Here is a 23569-nt window from a genome sequence, read left to right as displayed (position 1 = left end):
TCCCAAAAGAAGATCTGATTAGACAGACATGACTAAACAGTTTTGCGGTGATAATCCAATTTTACACGTTAATTTGCTGTTGCAAATCTGCCTGAAGCTACAGGTAATGAAAAACAAAGCAAGTGTAAAACGGATAGTCCGACACTTAAAAATTTATACAAAGTGGAGGTTAAAGTTGATATATTTGAAAATCACATATACACTAAATTACCATTATCTGAAATATCCAAAGACAAACTGCACCGTAACAGCTACGAAAGGCATAGAGTTTTGTTTCGCTTTCAAGGGGACAAGAGGGGCGAGCAGAGGAGAGGGGAGCAACAGATAAATTAACAAAGTAAGACGAACTTGGTAAGGTCAATCTGAGACATGCAGACTCAAATGAAACAGCTTTCATCTTCAAACCGTAGGGTAAAAACAATCTTTTCATATTTGCACGTAAAAGTTTAAACCGATTCCATGAACATTGAGGGTTTTCATAACATAATATTTTGCCACTGCTATTCACAGAACACTGCAGATGTTAACTTTGAATTTTATGTTGTTCTAAAGAAATACATGAAAAGTTTTAAATACAATGGGATTTTATCATTAAAGTGCCAGAATGGCTCTTTAATGAAAAAAAACAAAAAAACAAAGATCTTCATTATTCTATGCAAAAGCTTTATTTTTAAAAGTTCAGTGATCTCATAAATAGAGACACTAAATGGGAGTTTTCACGCATAAAACTCCTTAGTAGGTGCTTTCTGGTAAGCAGCACTGGATGGTTTGCGTTCTCCAAGGTCGTAACTTCCCTCATCCTTCTTTCTCATGCGATACACCAACAGCAGGATAAGGAAAATTGCAAAGAGAAAGCCGATAACTCCGCCAGCAATGACAGCTGAAACACACCAGAAGGAAGATTACTCTTAGAAGAGATTCAAGGGTGGCAGAAATGAGCTTTGTCAAGCCCAATCTATCTACACTTTCCTAAAAAGCTTAATTTAAAAACCCCAAAACTGGATTCAATGCAGCAACCAGGTAATTATGCAAATCTGACATTCCTCAGGAGGTATAATACTTTCTTTGATTAATATTAATAATATCCCCCAAAAGCCTCAATAAGAAAAACCTGGCTGTGACCTCAACTAATTCCATACTTTAAAACTCTTGAGTCTTTTCGGTATTCACATTCTGTAGTCTAATCTTCTAATTGCTTTTTTCAATGAAAACACAAAACATGATATAATCGACTTAAATTCTGTAAAGGAAAATAAATATGAAAAAAGCATGCAAATTTCCTTTCTAGTCTTGGATTTGGGACTATCCTCTTTCAGGGATCAAGTGTTGTACAGGCACAGAGAACGGATTTGTGGTTGCCAAGGGGGGCGGGGAGTCGGGGGGGGGGATGGACTGGGAGTTTGGGATTAGCAGGTGCGAACTATTATATACACGTATAACTGAATCGCTTTGCTGTACACCAGAAACTAACACAGCATTGTAAATGTAAATGTATACTTTAATAAGATAAAAATTTTTAAAAAGGATTAAGTGTTCTAAAATCTTGCACATCTTCCCCTTTAAAATCAAATGTTAATACTTTCATCAGTAAGTTACGATTAGAGACAACATCCTTTAATACCTTGGGCGCTATATCAATGGCCCTCTCCATAAAGAACCTTTCCTTCTCTTAAATTTGTTTTGAAATCAGGATGATGAGTGACTTGGATCAAGACTGATTGATTTTCATATTCTGCCACCCCCGACGCCCCATTGTTCCGGACCCACTCAGGCCTTAACTTTCTTCTTCTTGCCTCTCTCCACCCCGCCCAAAAGGCTGGCCAAGGGGTAGGCTGAGGGAGCTGACAGAAAATAAAGACAACTTCTGCCTAACTCTTGCCTCTCCCTCTGGAATGAGACAGGTGCTCGAGATGGTTTTCAGTACTAAGGTAACATCCAGCAAGCTTTGCCGATACCTCTGAATATCACTTAGGCAAACACAGGCCTATTTAAGGACCTGCCACCTGATCCCCACTGGGCTACTCACCTGCCAGGACTTCTGTTCGTTTAAACAGATTGTCTGAGTGCTTCTCAGTATACACATTTGTAGCCTCTTCAGCTGGGTCCATTTTCCTTTCTGAGTCAGAGAGGTGAACTTTTTCCTTATCGATTTCTTCAGGTGACTGGGGAAAGAAAAAAAGATTATGAAGATTTTCTTTTAATGTGCTGGAAAGAAGAAATAGTAGATGAGCACATTCCCAAGTTCATTCTTTGCAAACACTGAGTTTAGGAAAGAATTGCAATAATCGCTTTGTGTGGTGCGCAGACAGTGGGTGAGTCCTATGGTGGACCCACGTTGTTGATGGTTTTATATAACACCCATCACATGTATAGGCAAAATGGATAGTTAGTGAGTTTATAATAATCCTAATGACACGGTTAGGTTGTTTTACTCGACATTTCGTAAGATCCCTTTCTCATCACCCTTCTGACTTTAGGCCACCATCCCCCTCTGGCTGCTCCAACCCAACAGCACTGCCCCAATTCTCCTCACTCCTTTATCATCTTTTTGCTACACAGGGCACTGTGATGACAGCTTCCTTGTTGGCATTCTCTCCAAGTGTTCTCCCAGGGCTCTGCCACTCCGTGGGGAGCAGCCCCCAGGCTTCATCTGTAATGCTCCCCTCTATTTATTCACTCTTACAACACCTTCACCAAACCCTGGATTAAAAAGAGCTTCAGGGGGCCTGGGTTCTGCAAGTAGCTCCTATGTGGTCCTGATCAAGTCCTACCACTTTTCTGGACTTCATCTTCTGTATCTGTCCAATGAATGGCACTCTCAGGTCCCTGAGCATCCTGCAAGTCTAAAGTACACTCTTCTCATAGAAAGCCCACCGCTATTTGGATACCTGGTCGAAGGACAGACAACTTGGCAGATGAGAGAATGAATTATCTGGGTTCTAATCTAGGAGCCTTTTCACTGTGCATTAGCAGTCAGGGAAGGGTTAGGAAAGGGAAGAGAAAAATAGGTTAATACTCAGGTTTGTGACTAGGGAAAGAGGAAAGCAAGTTCTGGTGGCGAATGAGGGGAGAATAAGTAGCGATTGTGATATCAGAGACTGAATTTAACTCATCCGTATCATCTTTGTCCCATTATTATGACAGATCACATGAGTCCCCTCAGGTGTTTTCAGTCCCTAAAATCATTTGAGAGAGTTGACATTCCCTCTGACTCAGCTTCTGATCCAGTAGCCAGGAAGGAGCTTGCATTTCAGGGGCTCTGCGGGTGTGGGAACAGGAGGTCTCCACAGAACTGGGGCCACCACGGACTCACAGGAATGGTCCACCAGTGTACAAACTTCCAGGTGCTCTGGCTGGAACATTCGCTCTTTAAACGTAAAAGTTTTATTGTGTCAAAGTAAGAGCTTGACTAATAAGAATTCTTCCAATAGTATAGAACTAACCTGAAATACCTTAACTCCTGTATAGATGTACAAAGTGAAAGTACGAAAAGGCAGCAGAGATAATTACATTAAGCCAATTAAAGATCTGTCACATCCGTGTCTGGTTGTTTGGATGCCATGGAAATGTGATGGAAGTAAAGATGACGAGCAATGCTCTGCTTGAACAAACAACCGTGTTCTTTGTATTCTGTCACATAAATTTATAACAAACTAGACAGAATATCTATCACAGTGACATGAATGCCACAGTGATGCCCATTCAAAAGCAAAGTCTACTTTAATGGTATCATAGAGGCAACGTTTAATTTAGCTGTGCCATGTAACGACAAAATAGAAAATTTAATCACCAGTATTAATATTATTCATTATCAGTATTATCATGATAAGTACCTTGAAAAGTGTTTGACACAATGAGTAGCACTCAGTAAATCTCCCACAAATGGATGAATTTTTTTTTTTTTTTTTTTGGCGGTACGCGGGCCTCTCACTGCTGCGGCCTCTCCCGTTGCGGAGCACAGGCTCCAGACGCGCAGGCTCAGCGGCCATGGCTCACGGGCCCAGCCGCTCCGCGGCACGTGGGATCTTCCCGGACCGGGGCACGAACCCGCGTCCCCTGCACCGGCAGGCGGACTCTCAACCACTGTGCCACCAGAGAAGCCCAAGGATGAATTTTTATTATTACTACATCGAACACAAATGATACCAGGAATACATTAAAAGATTTGGGGGTCCTTAATTTCTGAGCTCATCTGCCAAACATCTGTCTTCTTTATTTTAATCTGACACAATTACTTCCTTAAAACCAATTCTTAAAAACTTAAACCAATTTTCAATTCATTGTTGTCAACTGACCAGAGAGCTCTACGTCAAACTAGGTTTTGCTCAGGATAAACTCCACCATGAAAAGCCAAAACTGAATTTCTTGTCTCACGCTAGTGAGTCCTAATGGTTCCTAACGGTTCTTGACTTCAAGGGATTCAGTTATGACAAGTGGTCAAATAAACAAAGCCAGATGCATCTTTCAGCAGCCACACTGGATGACCTACCCTCAGCTGCACCTGTTACGTTTCATCGCCCCTCTTCTCCCTTCTTCCTTTCACTCACTGAACCGAATCCATTTCTGGAGCAGCTACCGTGCACGGAGCCAGGTGTGTCTGCCTCAGTGCTCAGAGCTTCTCCCTCCTTTCCTATTGCCTGGCCTGTGAAGTCAGTGTACTGCTAACGGCAACGAGCCCTTCTCCATCCGACAAACAGCACTCCAGTCTGGAGAGGCCTGACCTGACTGCTCCACATCTGCAGAAACCCATCCAGCCTGTCCCTCACCACCCTGTGCCCAGGCACCGGGAGGACGGCGGGCGAGGGGAAGAACAACTGCACTCTGGGAAGGGGAGGAGCGTCAATGGGCAGGAAGCCTGCGTGCATTCCGGCCTGCAGAGGGGTGCTCCTTATTCGGGAGAAGGCCCGTCCCCACCTTCGTGACACAGCCTTCCACAGCCCTTCTGCTGCTAAAGCTCAGCTGCACCTCATTTCTAACCAGCAGACGGGTGAGCTCCAAGAGGGGGCACTTGTGTTTCCAAGTTCTCATAAGCAGCGTGCTACCCCCCGGCCGCCTGCAAAGCCTCCTGCTGCTGTCACTCCACAGGCTCACCTGGTCAACTGCCTCGGTCTCTCCTGCTCTAACCAAATTCAATGAAGGCTTACAAAATGCTCACTGGCTCTCAGGTGCCATGCTGCATGCCCTCACATTTAACCTTCTCAAGGATCCATCAGGAATGTGCTCAGAGAAGCTAAGAAACTTGACCAGATCTAGGATTTGAAACCTAGGCCTTCTTCAGACTTTAACATGCATTTTCCAACTTAAACAGCTTACCTAGTAGTGGGTCGTCAGCTAGGTGCAGCAGCGTGCTACTAAGGCCAAAATCATTGGTGTCACAGTTTCCATTAACTAGTAGCTTTGCTCTGTTCTAAGGCCAAAGACCTTATTTCTTAGTAAGTCAGCTCTCAGAATGAATATAGGGATGTACCCGCATTCATCATTATCATTGGAAGACGTCAGAGTTTACACACCACTGAAGGTGGGCCTGAAAAAACTCTGGGAAAACACTTATTGAGACTAGTACCCAGAGCCTCCCTAGTCCATAACCTGTTTCAGCAGATCTAAAAGTTCACAATGGTTTTAACTCAGAACACATTCTTTATGAAATAAAAACAAATTTTCTTAGCATAAGGCAAATAAACTGAAAAGGTTTTGCTTCTTAACTGGGCTACGAGTTCCTTAAGAAGGAGTACCCTGGAAAAAAGATTCGTTTATAAGCTATGCCTGGGTGATAAAAGTACTAGGTAGAACTAGCTATCAAGCCATGAACAGACGTGGAAGCACCGTAAATGCATGTTACTAAGTGAGAGAAGCCCATCTGAAAAGGCTACACACTGCATGATTCTGACCATGCAACATTTTGGAAAGGCATAACTATGGAGGCAGTAAAAAGATGAGTGGTTTCTAGGGGCTGGGGCAGGAGGGATGATATGCAGGGTATAGAGCGCTGTAGGACAGCGAAACTATTCTGTAGGCTACAATAATGGTGGGCACATGCCCATTATATATGTGTCAGAACTGACAGGATGTACATCATCATGAGTGAACCCTAAGGTAAAACTCTGGACCCTGGGAGACTATGACCTGTCAGTGTAGGTTCATCAGTTGTAAGAAGTGTACTCCTCTGGCACCGGATGTTGATGGGAGGAGGCTGTGCATGTGTGGGAGTCTATGGGAACTCTCCGTACTTCCCACTCAATTTCCTGTGAACCTAAACCTGCTCTGAAAAATAAAGTCTATCTAACAGCAACAACAAAAAAAGCAGTAGGTGGGCAAATGTCAAAACGATCATAAAGAGTAAGGGAGAGCCATTTACGATACAATGAAAAGACCATTTGTCCTTACACAGTTTTAAAGGGCACCTCTCAAAAGGCACAGTCTGGGGCTTCCCTGGTGGCGCAGTGGTTGAGAGTCCGCCTGCCGATGCAGGGGACACGGGTTCGTGCCCCGGTCTGGGAGGATCCCACATGCCGTGGAGCGGCTGGGCCCGTGAGCCATGGCCGCTGAGCCTGCGTGTCCAGAGCCTGCGCATCCGGAGCCTGTGCTCCGCAACGAGAGAGGCCACAGCGGTGAGAGGCCCGCGTACCGCAAAACAAACAAACAAACAAAAAAAGGCACAGTCTGTACAATTTTTAAAAAAATGCACATTTACAATAACCTGAGAATGCAATGGAAAACAAAACACACCTTTGTCTGAGCGGGGATCTTATTCTGTATCTTGTTCAGAGTCGTGGTTTCCACTCTCGGAGCAGCAATAGTGAACGGAATCTTTGGAAGGGGTCGAGATGTGGTCAGCTCTGGACTCTCTCCGTCCTCATCAGCTCCTGGCAAAATAAGCAAAGATGAGCTAAACACACGAATCAGGACACAGATTTCTACAGTATCAGACAACATTGTCTAAGGTTGACGATGACAGAGCCATGTTCTTTCAAAATACCCGCTCCCCAAGAGCTTAGCACAAACCTTCCTGCAGTCTTCATCGCAGTGAAGAGTGATTTCAAGGTGGATCTGTGGGGAGACTGGCATTTTTTCTATATTATTATTATCCTGAATGCTCCCAAGTAGCCCTTCTTTTACTTCCAGTTCAGTCTGTCCTACTCAAGAGATTTCTTCCCTTCTATGCTGAAAGGTGCTACATTTTCCATTTTAAAACATAACAACAACAAAAAAGGAACACTGACCCTTTATCTGTGTGAGCTGCTGCCCTCTCTCCCCTTTTTACAACCAGATTTTTCTAATGGTGGTGTGCAGACTCACCGGCCTCTTCCCTCACCATCTACTCCACTCTGTGCTCTACTCCCCCTAGTCAGGTATTCCCTGTCACCACACTACTGGTACTGTTTTGTTAAGGTCACCATTCCCCTCCACGTTCCATATCCAGTGGCATTTTCCAGAGTCCTCATCTAATTGAACCTCCTAGCGCCATTGCACGCTTGTCAACTCTCACCTCCTTCTTGATATACTACCTTTGAGTTTCTGTGGCTTTGACTTCCTGGCTTTCTCCCCTCCCCTCTCTGGCTATTTCTAAGTCTCCTTTTCAGGCTCATTCTCTTCTGCCTGGACACAAAATATGAAGAGTTCCTTAAGGTTGAGCCCTAGGCTGCTTCTTACTCCACACTTTCTCTCTCACCCAAGGCTTCAATTACCATCTAAAGACAAATGAAACCTAAGTTGACATCGTTAGCTTCTACCACTCCTCTGAAATGTAGACCTACATATCCACTGGCCTACTTGGCATTTTCACTTGAATGACTCAAAGGTACTATATACATCTCTATCATGTTCAAAATACAACTCACGGAACAGACTTGTGGTTGCCAAGGGACAGGGGGGGTTGGGGAGGGAAGGACTGGGAGTTTGGGATTAGCAGATGCAAACTATTACATAGAGAATGGATAAACAACAAAGTCCTACTGTATAGCACAGAGAGCTATATTCAATATCTTGTGATAAACTATAATGGAAAAGAATATTGAAAAAGAATGTGTGTGTGCGTGTGTATATATCTAATTATATACTGAATCACTTTGCTGTACAGCAGAAATTAACACAACATTGTAAATCAACTATACTTCAAAACAATTTAAAAAAAAATAGAACTCATGATCTCCTTGCCTCTCCCCTCTACAAACCTGGTCTTCTCCCATTATCCTGCAGTGAATGGAACCCTCCATTCCTATAAATCACAGCTCTGGCCCCCTCCCCTGCTCCTTACCACCACATTGAATCCATCACCCAGTTCTGTGGATTTTACCTTTTTGTTACGTCTCCACTCTTACACCTTTCTATGGTTCCAGGGCCACCGCCCTCATCCAAACCACTGTAATCTTCCTATCAGTCACTGTACCTACCTTCTTCCTAACAGCTCCCTTTCAGTCCACTGTCCACAAGCTGGCTGTGACCACATCATCCTCCTGTTTAAAGCTATTACAATCGCACTCCACTGATTTCAAGGTGAATATAAAATGCCTCAACCTAGCCTTGTGCAGTCCAGCCCTGGCCTACCTTTCCAGCTTCCTACAGCATCATTTTGCCTGCTGTCCCCTGTGCTCCAGCTGTGGTCCCCAATCTTCGGCCAGAAGCCTTTGCTTAGTTAATTCCTATCTCACCTCCAGACCTCAGCACAAATGTCATTCTTTGGAGAAGGCCTCCCTTCCATATTAGATTAGAGTCTTCGTTAAATGGTTTTCTAACACCACCTTTCTTACCCTAAGACTGCATTTATCAAAAGTTTGTAATGATGCATTTGTTTGTGTAATGATTGACTGAAGTTTCCCCTACAAGACTGAAGCTCTATATGGCCAAGGGATTGTCCGCCAAGTGCCTAACAGAGTCCCAACACTTCCAGACTCTGATCCAGGTTTTGTGCAGTAAGGACTGACCACTGACTGTCAGCTGGGCACTATGTTTTCTTGTTCGTTTGTTTTGCTTTTTTATCAGAAGAATTTGAGAATTTCTCACAGTCAAATATAACATTCTTTTTTTTTTAACATCTTTATTGGAGTATAATTGCTTTACAATGGTGTGTTGGTTTCTGCTGTATAACAAAGTGAATCAGCTATACATATACATATATCCCCGTATCTCCTCCCTCTTGCATCTCCCTCCCATTCTCCCTATCCCACCCCTCCAGGCGGTCACAAAGCACCGAGCTGATCTCCCTGTGCTATGCGGCTGCTTCCCACTAGCTATCTATTCTACGTTTGGTAGTGTATATATGTCCATGCCACTCTCTCACTTCGTCCCAGCTTCCCCTTCCCCCTCCCCGTGTCCTCAAGTCCATCCCCTACCTCTGCATCTTTATTCCTGTCCTGCCCCTAGGCAATCTTGAGAAAGAAACACAGAGATGGAGGAATTAGCCTCCCGGACTTCAGACTATAACATTCTTTTCTTATAACATTCTTTTTAAGCTGACCATGCGTCAAATTTGTAACAACTGAAAAAAAACCTCAACGTTTGTAACTCGAACTAACCTGCTTCCTCGGACAGGAACAAAGGATGAATAGCCCCCAGTTCCTCACAGAAGCATGTTACAATAACAAGCGGTTCAAAAAGCAAGAGGTGAGATACTGGAAATAGTGCAAAGCCATGAACAATGCTCATTTTAAAAATATTTTGATATATCGACTGCCTCTGGCACGTACACTCATTATACAGAGAAGAAATGGTGAGGGTCTATTGGAATAAATATTGGATTTGGCATTAAACACACTTAGTACCGATTCTGGCACTTATTATCTCTGTGACCTTGGGCAAATAACGCTTGAGTCAGTTTCTTCACCTGTAAAACGGGGATAACAACAACTAAGTCTCAGAGGTGCAAACGTAATAGGTATATTTGAAAGCGTTCTGTATATATAAAATGTTACATAAATGTAAGTCATTAATAATGATGGCTCCAAGTACACAGCTCTTTCATATCAGTCTCCCCGATTTTCCATCAAAGTTTTATACATATGATTGATTTGCTTCTTACAAACAAAATTCAATGAGAAATGAAAAATTTTCAATTAAGGGCTTTCAAGACTCCCTTGGTTCACAAGAGGTACAAATACGAACTGCCGAATTAGGAGTGTGGAGAATTTGTCGTGAGAGAAGAGACTTTGTAAAGTAGAAAATTCCCTCAAGTTGGCGCTTCTTAGATTAGAGTCAGGTGAGTCACCCACCTCAGGGGCTCTTCCACTGCATTTATTATCTTTATTAAAAAGATTGACCCTCCTGCCCAAACCAGAAATCTGGGGACCCCCTTTCAGCCCGCTTTGCCTGAGACATCCTAGCCCAGAGCCCAAAGCTCGTTTCCACCTGGGAAACTCCTGCTTAACACTGCTACGCCCAGAATCAGTGTCATCCCCTTTCCATCCACCGTGGAACTGTTTCTTTCTCTATGTTTCCACTGTTCACTAAGTCTCTTCTTTTTTAAAAAATAACATTTTCTTCTACTTATAAAAAGAATACATGTTTTTAAAAAATACATTTTTCATAGATGATATTGGGAAACAGAAATACAGGAAGGAATAAATAAAAGTATTCCACCACCAGAGAAAGCATCATTAGATTGTATTTACTGAACTGCTCCTAGCACCTAGAATGGTGTCTGTTCCACCGTATTATGGGTCATTATTAAACAGTTGTGGAATGAATTGAATAAATATCTGCATATCATATCATCTCCTAATGAGTTTTTTATCTCTTAGATGACTGTTCCACCCTCCAAGGACTCTTGCACTCTCAGAATGTTCCTTTTTCAAAGTATCCTCTTCTTGTTTCAACTTTAAAGAGCCTTATCTCTCCAACCGTAATAAGTTTTTCTGTAAGTTCTCTTCTCGCTGTGAGTTTCTGTTCTCTTCCAATTTGGGGGTGTGGGAAGGTCTCCATCTTTCAGAAGTTACAAGTTCTCCTGTAAATGTCTGGGGAGCCTTGGTTGTCTTTTTGTATTTAAGAAGGGAAGGCTGAGAAGCTGACTAGAAGTTCTGAGCACACAGGAGAGCGCTGTCAAATGTTAGCATCATCAGTTAGATAGACTTGTGCGTTTTGTTGGAGAAATTGACAATGCCAGTGTCTTGTAGTTGTTTCCTTTGAGTTGGTCCAATTTCCTGGAGAGGGTAAAGGCCAGCCCGTCAGTGTTCCAGGAACTGACTGAGAGAAGACAACTGGGAATATCTCCACATTAAATAACTCTTAATCTAAGAACTTGTATTTCCTGTTTTCAGTGTGGTGTCCCTTGTCCCATCTGTGCCTGGTACACTCCCAGTCCAAAGACCCTCTGTTTTATCTTCCCCAGATGATATACCTCCAGTTTTCTCCTGAGGTTGGGAGCATCAGTCCCTTTGCTGCGTTATGGTGGGAAGGAATTAGGGAATCTACCTGCATCTTGAACAGACTTTCAACCAATCATCCCGAGTTTAGTACCATTTTCACGCTCCATCTAGTGTCATGAATTCTGGGGCCCTACGGGGATTCTACTGTGTAAAGTGGTTGCCTCTTGGCTCTCCCCACCCCCACTACTGGCTAACTCAGCTTTCTCACGTCTGCCAAGTCTGTTACTACTAGCCCATCTGCTTCTCAGCTTTCAAACCATTATGGCCTTTGTCTCCTGTACTGTTTTGTTTGTCCTTGTGAGTTTAGGCCCAATTCCTTTATTGTTGGTTTAGTTGCATATTGAAAGGTATGCGTGTTCAATCTGCCACCTTTAACCAGAACTCTGCACTTCACTCTTACATTTTTGTTGTATAGCAGCTTCTTATGTTATATACCCATGACGTGGTATAACAATTATTTTTTTCTCATGTCTACATTTTTCTCATCAGACTCTTGGTTCCTTGAGGACAAGAACCTAGTTTTTCATCTGTGTCCCAAGAACATGGCCTAGTGTCTGGTCCACGGTGAATGCCCATGAAACTTATTTAAGTGAATGGTTGAAGTTTTCATGTCTGCCAATGTCCACCCCTGAGTGCACATATATAGTCTGGTACCATCTTCTCAGCTGGGAAGCACCCTCTAGGCCTCTGGCCATTTTCCTCCAGTCTCTTTGCTCTTCCACTGGATAGCATGACGGGAGTGAGGACAGAGGGAACGAAACCCTCTGGCCAAAACCTGGGGGATCCCAGTCTCCAGCTGGGACTGGGCATCAGCTAGGCAGGGTCTCCTCATTCTGGAGTAGAGTTTTAAGACACAAGGAGGCAGTAGAGCAAAGGAGTGAAAGAGAACACACTCTCAAGCCCAACTCCCTGGCCCCTATCCCAGCTCCATTTCTTTCCAACAGTGTGATCTGAGGCAAGTTATTCAATCTCCCTGAGCCTCAGGTTTTTTCATGTGAAAAACGGAGATAATACAATCTCTCTTTACAGAGATATTAGAAGACTAGGAACAGTGCCTGACACGCAGTAAGGGCTTTACAAATTTTAGTTACAGCTTCTATTACCTTTAAGCTGAAAATCAACATCCCCAGTGCAATGCAAGGAAGTTTCCAAAATCCAGAATGATACACTTCTTTTTTAAAAAATAAAATAATTTATTTATTTAAAAAATTTATTTTATTTTTGGCTGCGTTGGGTTTTCGTTGCTGCACGCAGGCTTCCTCTAGTTGCGGTGAGCGGGGGCTACTCTTCATTGCGGTATGAGGGCTTCTCATTGAGATGGCTTCTCTTGCTGTGGAGCAACGGGCTCTAGGCACACGGGCTTCAGTAGTTGCGGCACACGGGCTCAGTAGCTGTGGCTCACGGGCTCTAGGGCGCAGGCTCAGTAGTTGTGGCGCAGAGGCTTAGTTGTTCTGCGGTATGTGGGATCTTACCGGACCAGGGCTCAAACCTGTGTACGCTGCATTGGCAGGTGGATTCTTAACCACTGTGCCACCAGGGAAGCCCCAGGATGATACCCTTCTTCGTAGCAATGATCTGCCTAAGGCTGGAGCCAAGGCAGGAGCAATGTGGGCCCACATTTAAGCCTCAGCTCGATCCGTCTGATGAGCGGTTCAGGATTTCAAATGACCCACTCCGATCCCCTTTCACCTGGATGGGGGGGAGTGGGGGAGGGGAAGTGCTGCCAGAGGAGCAGGACTGAACCTGAGTCCTTTATATTAAACTTAGGGACACTCTTGGCAGAAGTCAGCAAAATGACTTGGACAACCTCCACAAATCTCTAACAACTCTTAGATTCTAAGATCTGTGAAATGGGGACCAAAATGTATCCATATTTATTATTTCCTGGGACATTTTGAAGAAGACAGTTACAAAGCACTTTTGAGGTGCTAACGAAAAAGAAGAGCGCCATGAGCGAACGGTATTAATAGAGTTGTGGACTATGGAGAAGAACTTTTCACACTCTTCCTGAGTGTTCGTTATATACCACGTCCCCCAGAATAACTATTTTTACATGAGGGCTATTTTTACATGAGGACTGCAGTGTAAGCTCATTGTTACTAGGTCAGCCACCACCCCTCTTGTCTTTCTCAGTCTTGCTGTTTCCCAACCTAAAACACTCACTCTTATGTAGCTAGAGCTCTCCCGAAGACACAACTGATCTTAATTTCCTCTGGGTCATTCTGAAGCCCAGGCTGATCTGATTGTGAGACATCGACGTTCAGCGTAACTTTTACCAAATGTGGAACATAAAATGAAAACTCAGATCAAGGAAGATCCTGGATAAGACTTGCCTAGCATGCTGCTGACTTTGAGTTCCTGACTGGATCATTAACATATGCACAAGCTCTTCTTTCTCTGCTACCTGGGGGCCGATCTTGGCACAGGTGAAACATTTCCCAGGTATGGTAGACTGCAAAATTGGCCAAATCCTTTATTTCCCCTTGTATCCACATCCTCTGCAATGTGGCCCCGCAGCTCTTTTCATTAAGAGGCGGACTCCGGCCTGGCCTTGTAACTGGCTCTGGCCCATCAAATACGGTAGTGAAATGGTGCCAGTTTTAAGCCTTGGCTTCGAAAGATTTTGCTCAATCCTGCTTGCCGTCTTGGGAGCTCTGCCTCCTCCCTGTGGACAAATGGCCGGCCTTCCGGAGGATGAGAGACCGCATGACCAGAGCCAAGTCTGCCCCATGGCCCCAGAGATATGACAGAATCTAGAGATCAGCAAAGCTGCAAACCCAACCTGCAACTGACCATTGACATGTGAGGGAGCCCAGTCAGGCCAGCCTAAATTGCCACCCTGCAGAGTAACGAGCTAAATAAAATGACTGTTGTTTTCAGCCACTACACTTCGGGGTGGTTTGTTACGAGTCATTACTGCGGTGATAGATAACTGATACACCACTGGAGTTGAGGATATCACTGTACAATCATTTCACCTGGCTACTACGTTCTCCCTCCTGCGTTTGAGCAATACACTAGGAGTAAGAAAGTATAACTCTTCTTGGTCTCACCTATAATCTTTAAGGTAGGGTTGGCAGCTGTGTGAAACCAGTGTCTCAGGGATCTCTTTAAGGGTGGTTTCCATGACATCGCTCTGAAAGCCTTAATAATAAAATTAAAAGCTAACGTTGACAGAACACTGACTACATGCCAAGCAGCATACTCTAAGAGCTACAGATGTGTCAACCCCTTAAGCCTCACGACAAACCTATGTGGGAGGGCCTATTATTACCTTCCATTCTATAAATGAGGAAACTGAGGTTCAGCCATGTTAAATCCATTCCCAAGATCTCACAGCTCAAGTGGAGGGGAGCTAGAATTCACACCCAGACGCTGTGACTCCACAGGGCACGCTCTTAACCATCGTGCATACTGCCTGTCTCCTTGAAGTAAGTTCCACTAGTGTGTGTGTGTGTGTGTGTGTGTGTGTGTGTGTGTGTGTTTGTGTGCGTGCGCACACACGCACTTACACAAGCACAGAGAACAGAGGTGAGTGTGGACGTAGCCTGCCTTACCCGAGCCTGATGCAGAAGCATAGTCATCGTCATCAATAGGATACACTCCTGAAGCTTCTTCAATGGAGCTGTTGTCAAGGTACATGTCCTTATCAGACGTCAGCTCTGCCCGCTGAGAAAGGAGAGAGAGGGATTCAGGATGATGAGAAATTAGGACATGAGCTTATTCAAGTCACTGTGCAGGTTTACATCTCAGCGACTCCCCGTCCCTCTCCCCTGTTCCTTGGAACCCACATTTCTAGCCCTACCCCTCCTTAGGACACCCTGACAACTCATATTACGTCAAGGGCTGATCACAGACAAATGCCCCCGAGGGAAGCCTACAGAACCTAACTCAGTAACATGGAGATAGCTCAGAGGCCGAAGTGCCTATCACGGGCTGACCTCCTTACATCCCACGAAACCTGTCTGAGTTCCAGGGCCCCCCAGTGCTAGATGGAACCATCTCAGGCATTCCTGTTGTCACAAAGTCACCGTGAGGCCCCTTTACTGGAAAAGTTACAAGACATTCAAATCATTTAAGACTTTCTTGGGGATGTATTAGGGTGTTGGGCAAAATCACTACCCAAGGATCTGTCAAGGTCCCTTGGATGTTTGCAGGCCCGGCCACACTCAGAGAGGCAGCACCGCAGCCAGGAGCTCGTGGCGGCGGGCAGGCTGTCACAGGGCTTCCTGCCACAGCCCAGACGCGTGCAGATGCCAGCACCATACCTCTCGAGGAGCAGGGCCTGCGAGGCTCGTGGACCAGGGCGACAGCCCACCGTGAGCCGCGTCTGGGGCTCACAGGCTTAGCAGAGCCTTAATGACAAATGCAGATAAACCCACACAAGCACATTCTTTTTATACTCCTGGCACTTGGTAACAGCAAATCACACAGTGAATACGGAGGGGGATCATTCACTAAGTCGACCAGTTCCACAGCTTCTTAGCTCTTCGGTAAGCATTTTAGTATTACAGTTCAACCTAATCCTACCAAGAGATCAAGTCGCATGAATTGGAGGCCGAGTAGATGTATAATTTTTTTTCTTAAATGGTTTCAGTAAATTGATATTTTACCACCAGTATCTCATGAGAGCCCAGAAACAAATACAGCAATCTGTCAGCTTCTAAACAACATCTGTGTTTGGAAAAAGGCAACACTCATTATTGTCCTATTTTTAAAAATCAAATGGAATGTCTCTTCCTAATAGGAATGACAAAAAATGTTTCCCTCACTACAGAGGCTTTCATTAGATTCCCTTCAAAGCCTTCTGTTCCAGCTGTCACTGGGACTGCAACCTTCCTAGGAGGATGCTGGCCGCGCCCCATCACAGCACGTCTTCCCTCAGGTTTCGGCCGCTGGCTGGAGAGGCTGAAGTGTCCTCAACCCGAGTCCGTGTTCTCCAGGCGTCAGGGACAACTGACGGCAAGGTATGGGCGCCCACTCTGTGTGAGCCGCCACATCGGCACATTCTGAGAACTGAGACTTTAATCAGGGACTGGTTTCCCTGGCCCGCAGGCACTGAGTGACCACCCTGTGCCAAGAGTGTGCTGGAGTTTCCTACTAGAACAGCCAGAGCTTAACTCCGCCCTCTGAGGCCATTCTGCGTGACACGGGTCTCCAAGGCTCTCCCCAGTCCAGGCCTCGGGTGTTTTCCCAAGCTTGTGAACCGACCGTATCAGGAGCCCCGGTCTCCACAGCCCCACCATCAGCGTCACTGAGCCACAGTATGCAGTCAGCTCCTTTGAGCGCAAGGACTGCACCTCCTACATCTTCAGTCCACCCCAACTCCCCACAATCATGTATCTGGCGTATAGTACATGCTCAGTAAACACTGCTTGGGCTGTTTCGTTTGTTGTCCTGCTTGTATTAAACTTTGTCCTGTGAACCTCATCTGCAGGACCCTGTCGTTCTTTCTCTCAAATCCTGTCTACAAAACAGGCTCCGACTTCTTCAGTCCTTCCATGTCCCCTCGCTCCAAACCACTATTTTGGATTTTGTAGCCTATGAACAGTTTAAGACAAACTCTCAGTGTTATTTATTTTTTATATATATACATTTTAAAATTTTATTTATTTTATTTTTTGGGCTGCATTGGGTCTTCTTGCTGCATGCGGGGTTTCTCTAGTTGCAGCGAGCGGGCTTCTCATTGCGGTGGCTTCTCTTGTTGCGGAGCATGGGCTATAGGCACGCGGGCTTCCGTAGTTGTGGCATGCAGGCTCAGTAGTTGTGGCGCATGGGCTCTAGAGGACAGGCTCAGTAGTTGCGGCTCACAGGTTTAGTTGCTCTGCGGCATGTGGGATCTTCCCGGACCAGGGCCTGAACCCGTGTCCCCTGCATTGTCAGGCGGATTCTCAACCACTGCGTCACCAGGGAAGCACTCAGTGTTATTTTAAATTGTTGCCCCTCAGCAGAGCACACTTGGAGAAGGCAGGGCCTCAAATGCCCTGTGTGTGCTCCCTGGGCCTCTAAGACTGCATGGGGACTCAATAAATATTTGCCAACTGAGATTACCAAAAACAAATTGGCCTTCGACTCAGGCTTCAGAGATAACGCATGTCACAAGACCCCTAAAGTTGAAATCTTTCCATCTGAAGCCTGGGAGATCACTGGCCCCAAACCTCCCACACACATGGCATGGCACCTGGCTTAAGTGACCTCGAGTCTTAAAAGCAGAAACCTGTTTGCCTTTTCTTAACATTGAACGCCTTTTTCCTCCTGGCTCTGTTAAAGAAGTTTGAGGTGGCACCGGCCACACGAAGATATTTAATCCCTCCTTGTAAACTGAATTTCTATTCATTAGGTGACCCAGTTGTCGGATGGACATGTCTGTCACACTCACAGGCAGATGGGCCAAAAACGCCTCCCAGAGGATTCTGGCCACCGCACAGTCCAACCACACGGGGAGGCTTGACAAGCAAGTCACTTCTCCGGGACAACCGGCTCCTTAGGAAGAAGCTTTCAGACCTGAATTACTATAAGACTTGGGGTCAGGATGCATGTAGAGAAGCTGGCTTGCCCTCAGGCTCTGTGGAGCTCCAGGGTGGTCCTGTGGCTGACGGGATGTTTAATGTGCTCAAAGGCAGCTAAAAATATTTGTTCCTCCAGCATCCGGTGTGGTGCAAATAATGATGACCTCACACTAAAAGTTAACTCCTGCTCTGATGTCAGGGGCACAAGCACCTAAGAGGAATTACCAATATCTATCCTTCTATAGAGTCCAATTTAAGCAGACTCCTTTTCCCTCGGTAGCAGATAATGCTCAAAGAAACACCTCCACTGTCTTTCCTTTTAAACAAAAACCACCTTCACACACGTGACAATTCCTTCGGTGAAGCCTCCGCAGTCTGTGGAAAGGATTGCTGCAGTTAACATGCCCGGAGAGGAAAAAGAATTCTGCGTTGACATTCCCTGGGGGCAAGATGTGCATCTCTAGAAAGCCAAGAGAAGGGGTGACTCAAGGCTACTGCTTCTACACCAGCCCGCTGTGATGTGCCTCACGAAGCAGAAAACCCCAAGACGCACTGAACGCTCTCGTGTTTGAGGAGACAGAGCCACTGCGTGAAAGGAACCAGGAGGAAATGGACAGAGGCACAGCCCAGGGTGCGGAGATGCAGCCGGACGGTAGGATTTCCTAATGCATTTGTTTCATTTGGGACCAGCCATCTCTACGAGGCAGCGCCAATACTGTTGGCTAACAGGGCTCAGAGTACAAGCTGGAAGAAAAACAAAGCTGGTCTTTCAGACCTCTCCCCCCTTGGCTGATGCAAGACATGCATGCAGGGGAGCAAAGGGAAGTTGTAGAGAGCAGCTGGGTACACGAGAAGGAAAACTGACTGCAGGACAAAACGGAGGTTCAACCACGGAAACGGAGCTCTAAGTTGCCTTCACAGAGGAAGCAGCTCCTCCCAGAGGAGAAGGCCCACTGCCTGAGGGCTGGGTCCCCACACGTCTGGAAGGCAGGCAAGATAACACGTTTGTCTCCCAACTCCATCCCTTCTTTTCTAGCCTTCGAACTGCAACAACCTCATCATGCTGGGTCCAGACCATTACAGAGGCCTCCGTACTTTAGCCACCGCTCAAGACGTTGTCTTTGAACCCACTGTCTGCTGAGGGACTATTCTTAAATATGATTGCATTGCTCCCCTGCTGGAAAAAAACCCTTTAGTGGCTCCCTATCACCTATAGGATGAAAGAAAAATGCCTTTTCCTTGAAAGAATACCATGTGACCTCACCTGCATTTCCAGGGCCAGCTGCTGCCACTTCCTCTGCCCAAACCCTGGGCTCCATGACCAAAAAAACTCCACTCAGAGACCTGGGGACACCAATTTCCTTTATACAAAACCCCTAAGAGGAAATACACTCCTCTAAGGACAGAAAATTGAGGAAAACAATGGTGATCTAGGCCTCACATACACGAGAATGGTGAAAACTAATATTCTGACAAGACGGTTCGGCCCAAACATACATGGTATTTGTAATAAAAATGAACAGAGAAAATGCTGAGCCAGTGCCTGGAAGACCACAAGTGCACTAATCTCGATTTTAGTAAGCAATAGCGCAAACCTGCCCACTTTCTCAGCAAAGAAAATCGTGGGATGGCAACTGAACAAATCTACTTGTTGGTTTTTTCTTGTGAGGTAAAGCTTACATCGAACAAATATCATGTTTCAAAGTGCCAGGGTGGAGATCTTTTATTTAGAAATTAGAGGTCTTCCTTGAAAGATACACTGCCTTATCTACTAGATGAATGTCCTCTAAATGCCTTAAACTGGTGCAACCGATAAACAGTGGTCAAGGTAATTAAAGCTCAAAGCAGTAGGTGTTAAATTCACCTTATGGTGGAAACTTAGGTTGATAACAAAGTCAGAAAGTAGAAAACCTAACTATTTATGGATACCACTCCCAGACCCAAGCTTCAGAAAATTATCCTTTGGACATAAAAATTAAATATTCATGTGGCCTGCTATGACATTCTAAATCACATCTTAGATAACAAACACCTGGATGGCGTCTCAGTTTTAGGATAAAGGCACATCCAGTCCTGACTTAGACTCAAATGTATATTAAATTTTAGGGTGATTACAAAGCACCAAACTGGCTGTAACTTTACCTTATTTTTCCAGAGGTGACTTAATAAACTATTTTATTACTAGCTAACACACACTGTAAAAGAAATAATAGTTAACATTTTCTCCCACATAGTCTCACAGAGATGATACACTTGCCCTTAAGATGAACTTGCCAATTCTGGCTTAGGTAGAGCCCAAAGGAACATACAATCTTAGAGCTTGACTGGACACTACAGGTATCCAAGCGACCTATTTATTTCAAAAGTGAAGACACAGAACACCACAGTGGCAAAGTCTCTTAAAATCACCCAGTCTAGTTGGTGGCCAAACTAGAGCCCCCAAACCTTTGCCTCCTAATTCTTACTGTGGCACTGTAATGTCCTGCAACATGAAGCTATCAGAGCCAGTCAGCCTGGGGTTCAAAAGGATTAGCTGTAGCTAATGGTTAAGTGTTTATTATGTGCCACGCGCTCTGCGCTAAGTGGTTTATAAGCACTGGCACATTGAATCATCTCCACAGTCTCCACTGCTGACCAAGGAACTGAGGCTTGTCCAAAGACAGGCAGCTCAGAAGTGGCGAGCAGGGGTTCACATCCAAATCTGGGCTTCAAAGTGTGTGGTCATTGAGAGTGCTGGCCGTGCTGTGCCTTCCCCCAGCCCCCCTTGTGATTCACACACAATAAAGGTCCTGAGAAGAATTGTAATAAAGAGTCCTGCTGAACTCTGCTTGATCCAGGACTTTCAAACTTTGGCCATGGAAATTCTCCAACACCCCCCCTCCCCGAAAATCTATTTAACATCTTTTAGAACTAGTATCCTTGGCATCACAGATGGGGAAAAAAATCTGTGTGAAGAGTTAGAATTCTAGCTTAACAATTTCTTCTCTGCCTAACTTCTTGCAAACTGCCCATGTGAAGGATGCCAACTGCCATTCATTCATTTTTAGTAATACCTTCATCTCTATCAGATGTCCCATCCAAACCAAAGATGTAATGGAAGGAAAGAAGCCTATGTTTATTGTTGGGAAAAGATACTGCTGTCCTTGAATATGTGAGATATGACTGCATTATATATTTCCAGGCAAATGCTATTGTATTTACCAAACACTTGTTTACAGAAAACTACCTGGTACCTAACAACGTCCTAGGCATATTCTACTAACCTGTATATAATTCCCACAAAAGCTGAGGTCAAAGGTGAGGTCACACATGAAAGCAAATTCTTAAATCCTTACTTAAGAAATCCTTAAGAAAGATCTTTAGCTCAGACCTGTTTCAAACACCTAGACTAGTCCTTAATTACTAGTCCTTTTAGCTTTTTGCTAAAGTCTCTAACTTTAAGAAACACTTCAGCATACCTTCCATAAAGTGGGGATTTAGTTTAAATTATTTACTGGTGCATATTAGGAAAATAAATCCAATGCTGAAAAGAAAAAATCAGGTTTATGAAGGCAGAATCACATTTGGGTGTGAGTGAGGCAAAAAGATGACTGGGCTGCTCATAAAAACGTCACATCAAAAAATAAATTCTAAAAAAAGTCAAATCATCGGCAACTGTGGAAAATTTCAACTGTTCCATGAACCTTTTGAAACAAACCAAAGCACGACAGATGACAGAATTCCTACCGTATCTATTTACAATCCTGCAGGTCTGAACCACTCATATGGAATTGACCAGTCATGGCGGATTTTCCTGCTGGACACTGTAAACAGAGTGGGAATCTTATCTCACCACTTAGAATGTACGTTCCTTGAAGAGGTCCAGGAACCAGGAGCAGGTCTGATGTTTTCTGTATCCCCTACTGCTTTAGAGCCAGCATACGGTAAAGGTTCAAGAAAGAGTACGAGAGGTCACATTTTTCTGAAAGGCTAAACCCAAGCTTTAAGCCATTTGGTGGAAGGAAATAACCATGTATTTTAAATGTTAGCTGGTTACCTCACATCAAGGAAAACTCAATCGATGTACTCTTACTAGGTCTCTTTTTAAAAAGGGAGACCTGGGGGCTTCCCTGGTGGCGCAGTGGTTGAGAGTCCGCCTGCCGATGCAGCGAACACGGGTTCGTGCCCCGGTCCAGGAGGATCCCACATGCCGCGGAGCGGCGGGGCCCGTGAGCCATGGCCGCTGAGCCTGCGCGTCCGGAGCCTGTGCTCCGCGACGGGAGAGGCCACAATAGTGAGAGGCCCGCGTACCTAAAAAATAAATAAAAAAAAAAGGAGATCTGGAATTCAGCCTTTTACTGTGAGCAGAACTAACAGAAAGATAAGTATGACCTTAGAAGAATCCACCAACTCATTACGAATGCCTCCAATGAGCCGGGTACAGCACTTGTCTCTGGAGAACATTTCAATGGCTGAAAAGTGTTTTAAAAAGTAACACTGGGTTAGTGTACTTCACAGTAGAAATTTTCCTCTTTGTTTAAAAAAAAGAACTGAATGTGGTTCAAAGTACTTAGATTTTCTAGCCAACAAAGCTCAAATAAAATCTTTCTCTAATAAAACGCTCAGTCCAATAATCAGCATGTTAAAAAAAACAACAGCAAAATAATCTTGCCAAAGGATTACTTGACTCATCTCAATTTATATTTATGATTCAACAGAATCCACATCATTTTCACCAAACATGCCTCACTGTAGGTATACTGGTGCAGCTGGAGCTTCAAAATGATTTTTCTCCCTACAACGTTTGTCTGTTGAGTCTACGGTAGGGTACCTGGCTCAGTAAGTGGTTTGTTGGGTAAATTTCAACCATCCTCTCAGATAGGAGGACCCAGAAAATCCTGTATGCTTATTTAACGGAATGACGCAACCCTCCTCTGCCCCCAAGCATTACGACACACGGAACAGGCAGGATGCAGGTCCCCAGTCCCATTTCTCTTTAATCTAGACCTTGGTAACAATGAACAGCCCTGATTACACAGACTCGTTGAGAATATGCTCATCTACCGATAATCATACCACTGGCATATCACTCTACAAGCCCCCATGTTCCAAAGCCCTTAGTTTCTATAAGCCACCATTTCATGAAGAAAAGCCCTCCACTAAATAAACCAAGCAGAAAGAAATCTAAGCCTTGCACCCAATTTCTTGACATACTTTATGCTTTGTCACCTAGAGAAACTACAGGGACAACTAATTAAATGCAAAATCTCTCACCTGGAGAGAGTTCTCACTTTATGTCCTTTCATAACTTTTGAATTTCGAAACACCTATACTACAAAATTCAATCAATATGTTTTTCTTTTTAAATCCTCTTCCTGAGATTGGTTTACTGCTAATAGTAAACAAAAACCAGTCTTCCTCTCCGGGAGCAAGGAAGTCAACCAGAAGGTAGGGGGTTAGGGGTAGGTAATGGGGGACAAAAGCAGAACACACCAACACTTCTTCTGTTTGTGGTGAAGCGTTCGGATTCTTGATCCAGAGAGAGAAGGGAAACCACCTTTGCCTCGAATTAAATTTGTTGGCTACAAAAACAGGGCTCTGTGAAGCAACGTATATTAAAGCAACGCTTGGGATGCAGAGTGGGATTATGTTGAATATGCATGACACACAAAAGGAAAATGTTCATGACTTACAGATGTGCTCCAAGTTGTGCTTTCTTCCTTT

The 23569-nt window shown here is 44.6% G+C and overlaps 1 protein-coding gene across 1 annotated transcript in view; it reads right to left on the bottom strand.

Annotated features, from left to right (window-relative positions):
• Positions 1-642: 642 nt before the first annotated feature.
• The window catches only part of SDC2 (syndecan 2), a 121147-nt gene continuing 98220 nt past the window's right edge, over positions 643-23569 (bottom strand). Inside the window, exons 2-5 of the mRNA XM_060128193.1 lie at positions 14915-15026; positions 6727-6863; positions 2027-2162; positions 643-880 (exon numbers count right to left, since the gene is read on the bottom strand). Of these exons, the coding sequence (XP_059984176.1) occupies positions 717-880; positions 2027-2162; positions 6727-6863; positions 14915-15026 (549 nt within the window). The 3' untranslated portion in view covers positions 643-716. The remainder of the gene's footprint in view (positions 881-2026; positions 2163-6726; positions 6864-14914; positions 15027-23569) is intronic.

This window comes from Lagenorhynchus albirostris, chromosome 17 (genome assembly GCF_949774975.1).
Source record: "Lagenorhynchus albirostris chromosome 17, mLagAlb1.1, whole genome shotgun sequence".
Classification (NCBI taxonomy): domain Eukaryota; kingdom Metazoa; phylum Chordata; class Mammalia; order Artiodactyla; family Delphinidae; genus Lagenorhynchus; species Lagenorhynchus albirostris.
The sequence above is the reverse complement of the archived record's forward strand: the minus strand, read 5'-3'. Positions and strand labels throughout refer to the sequence as shown.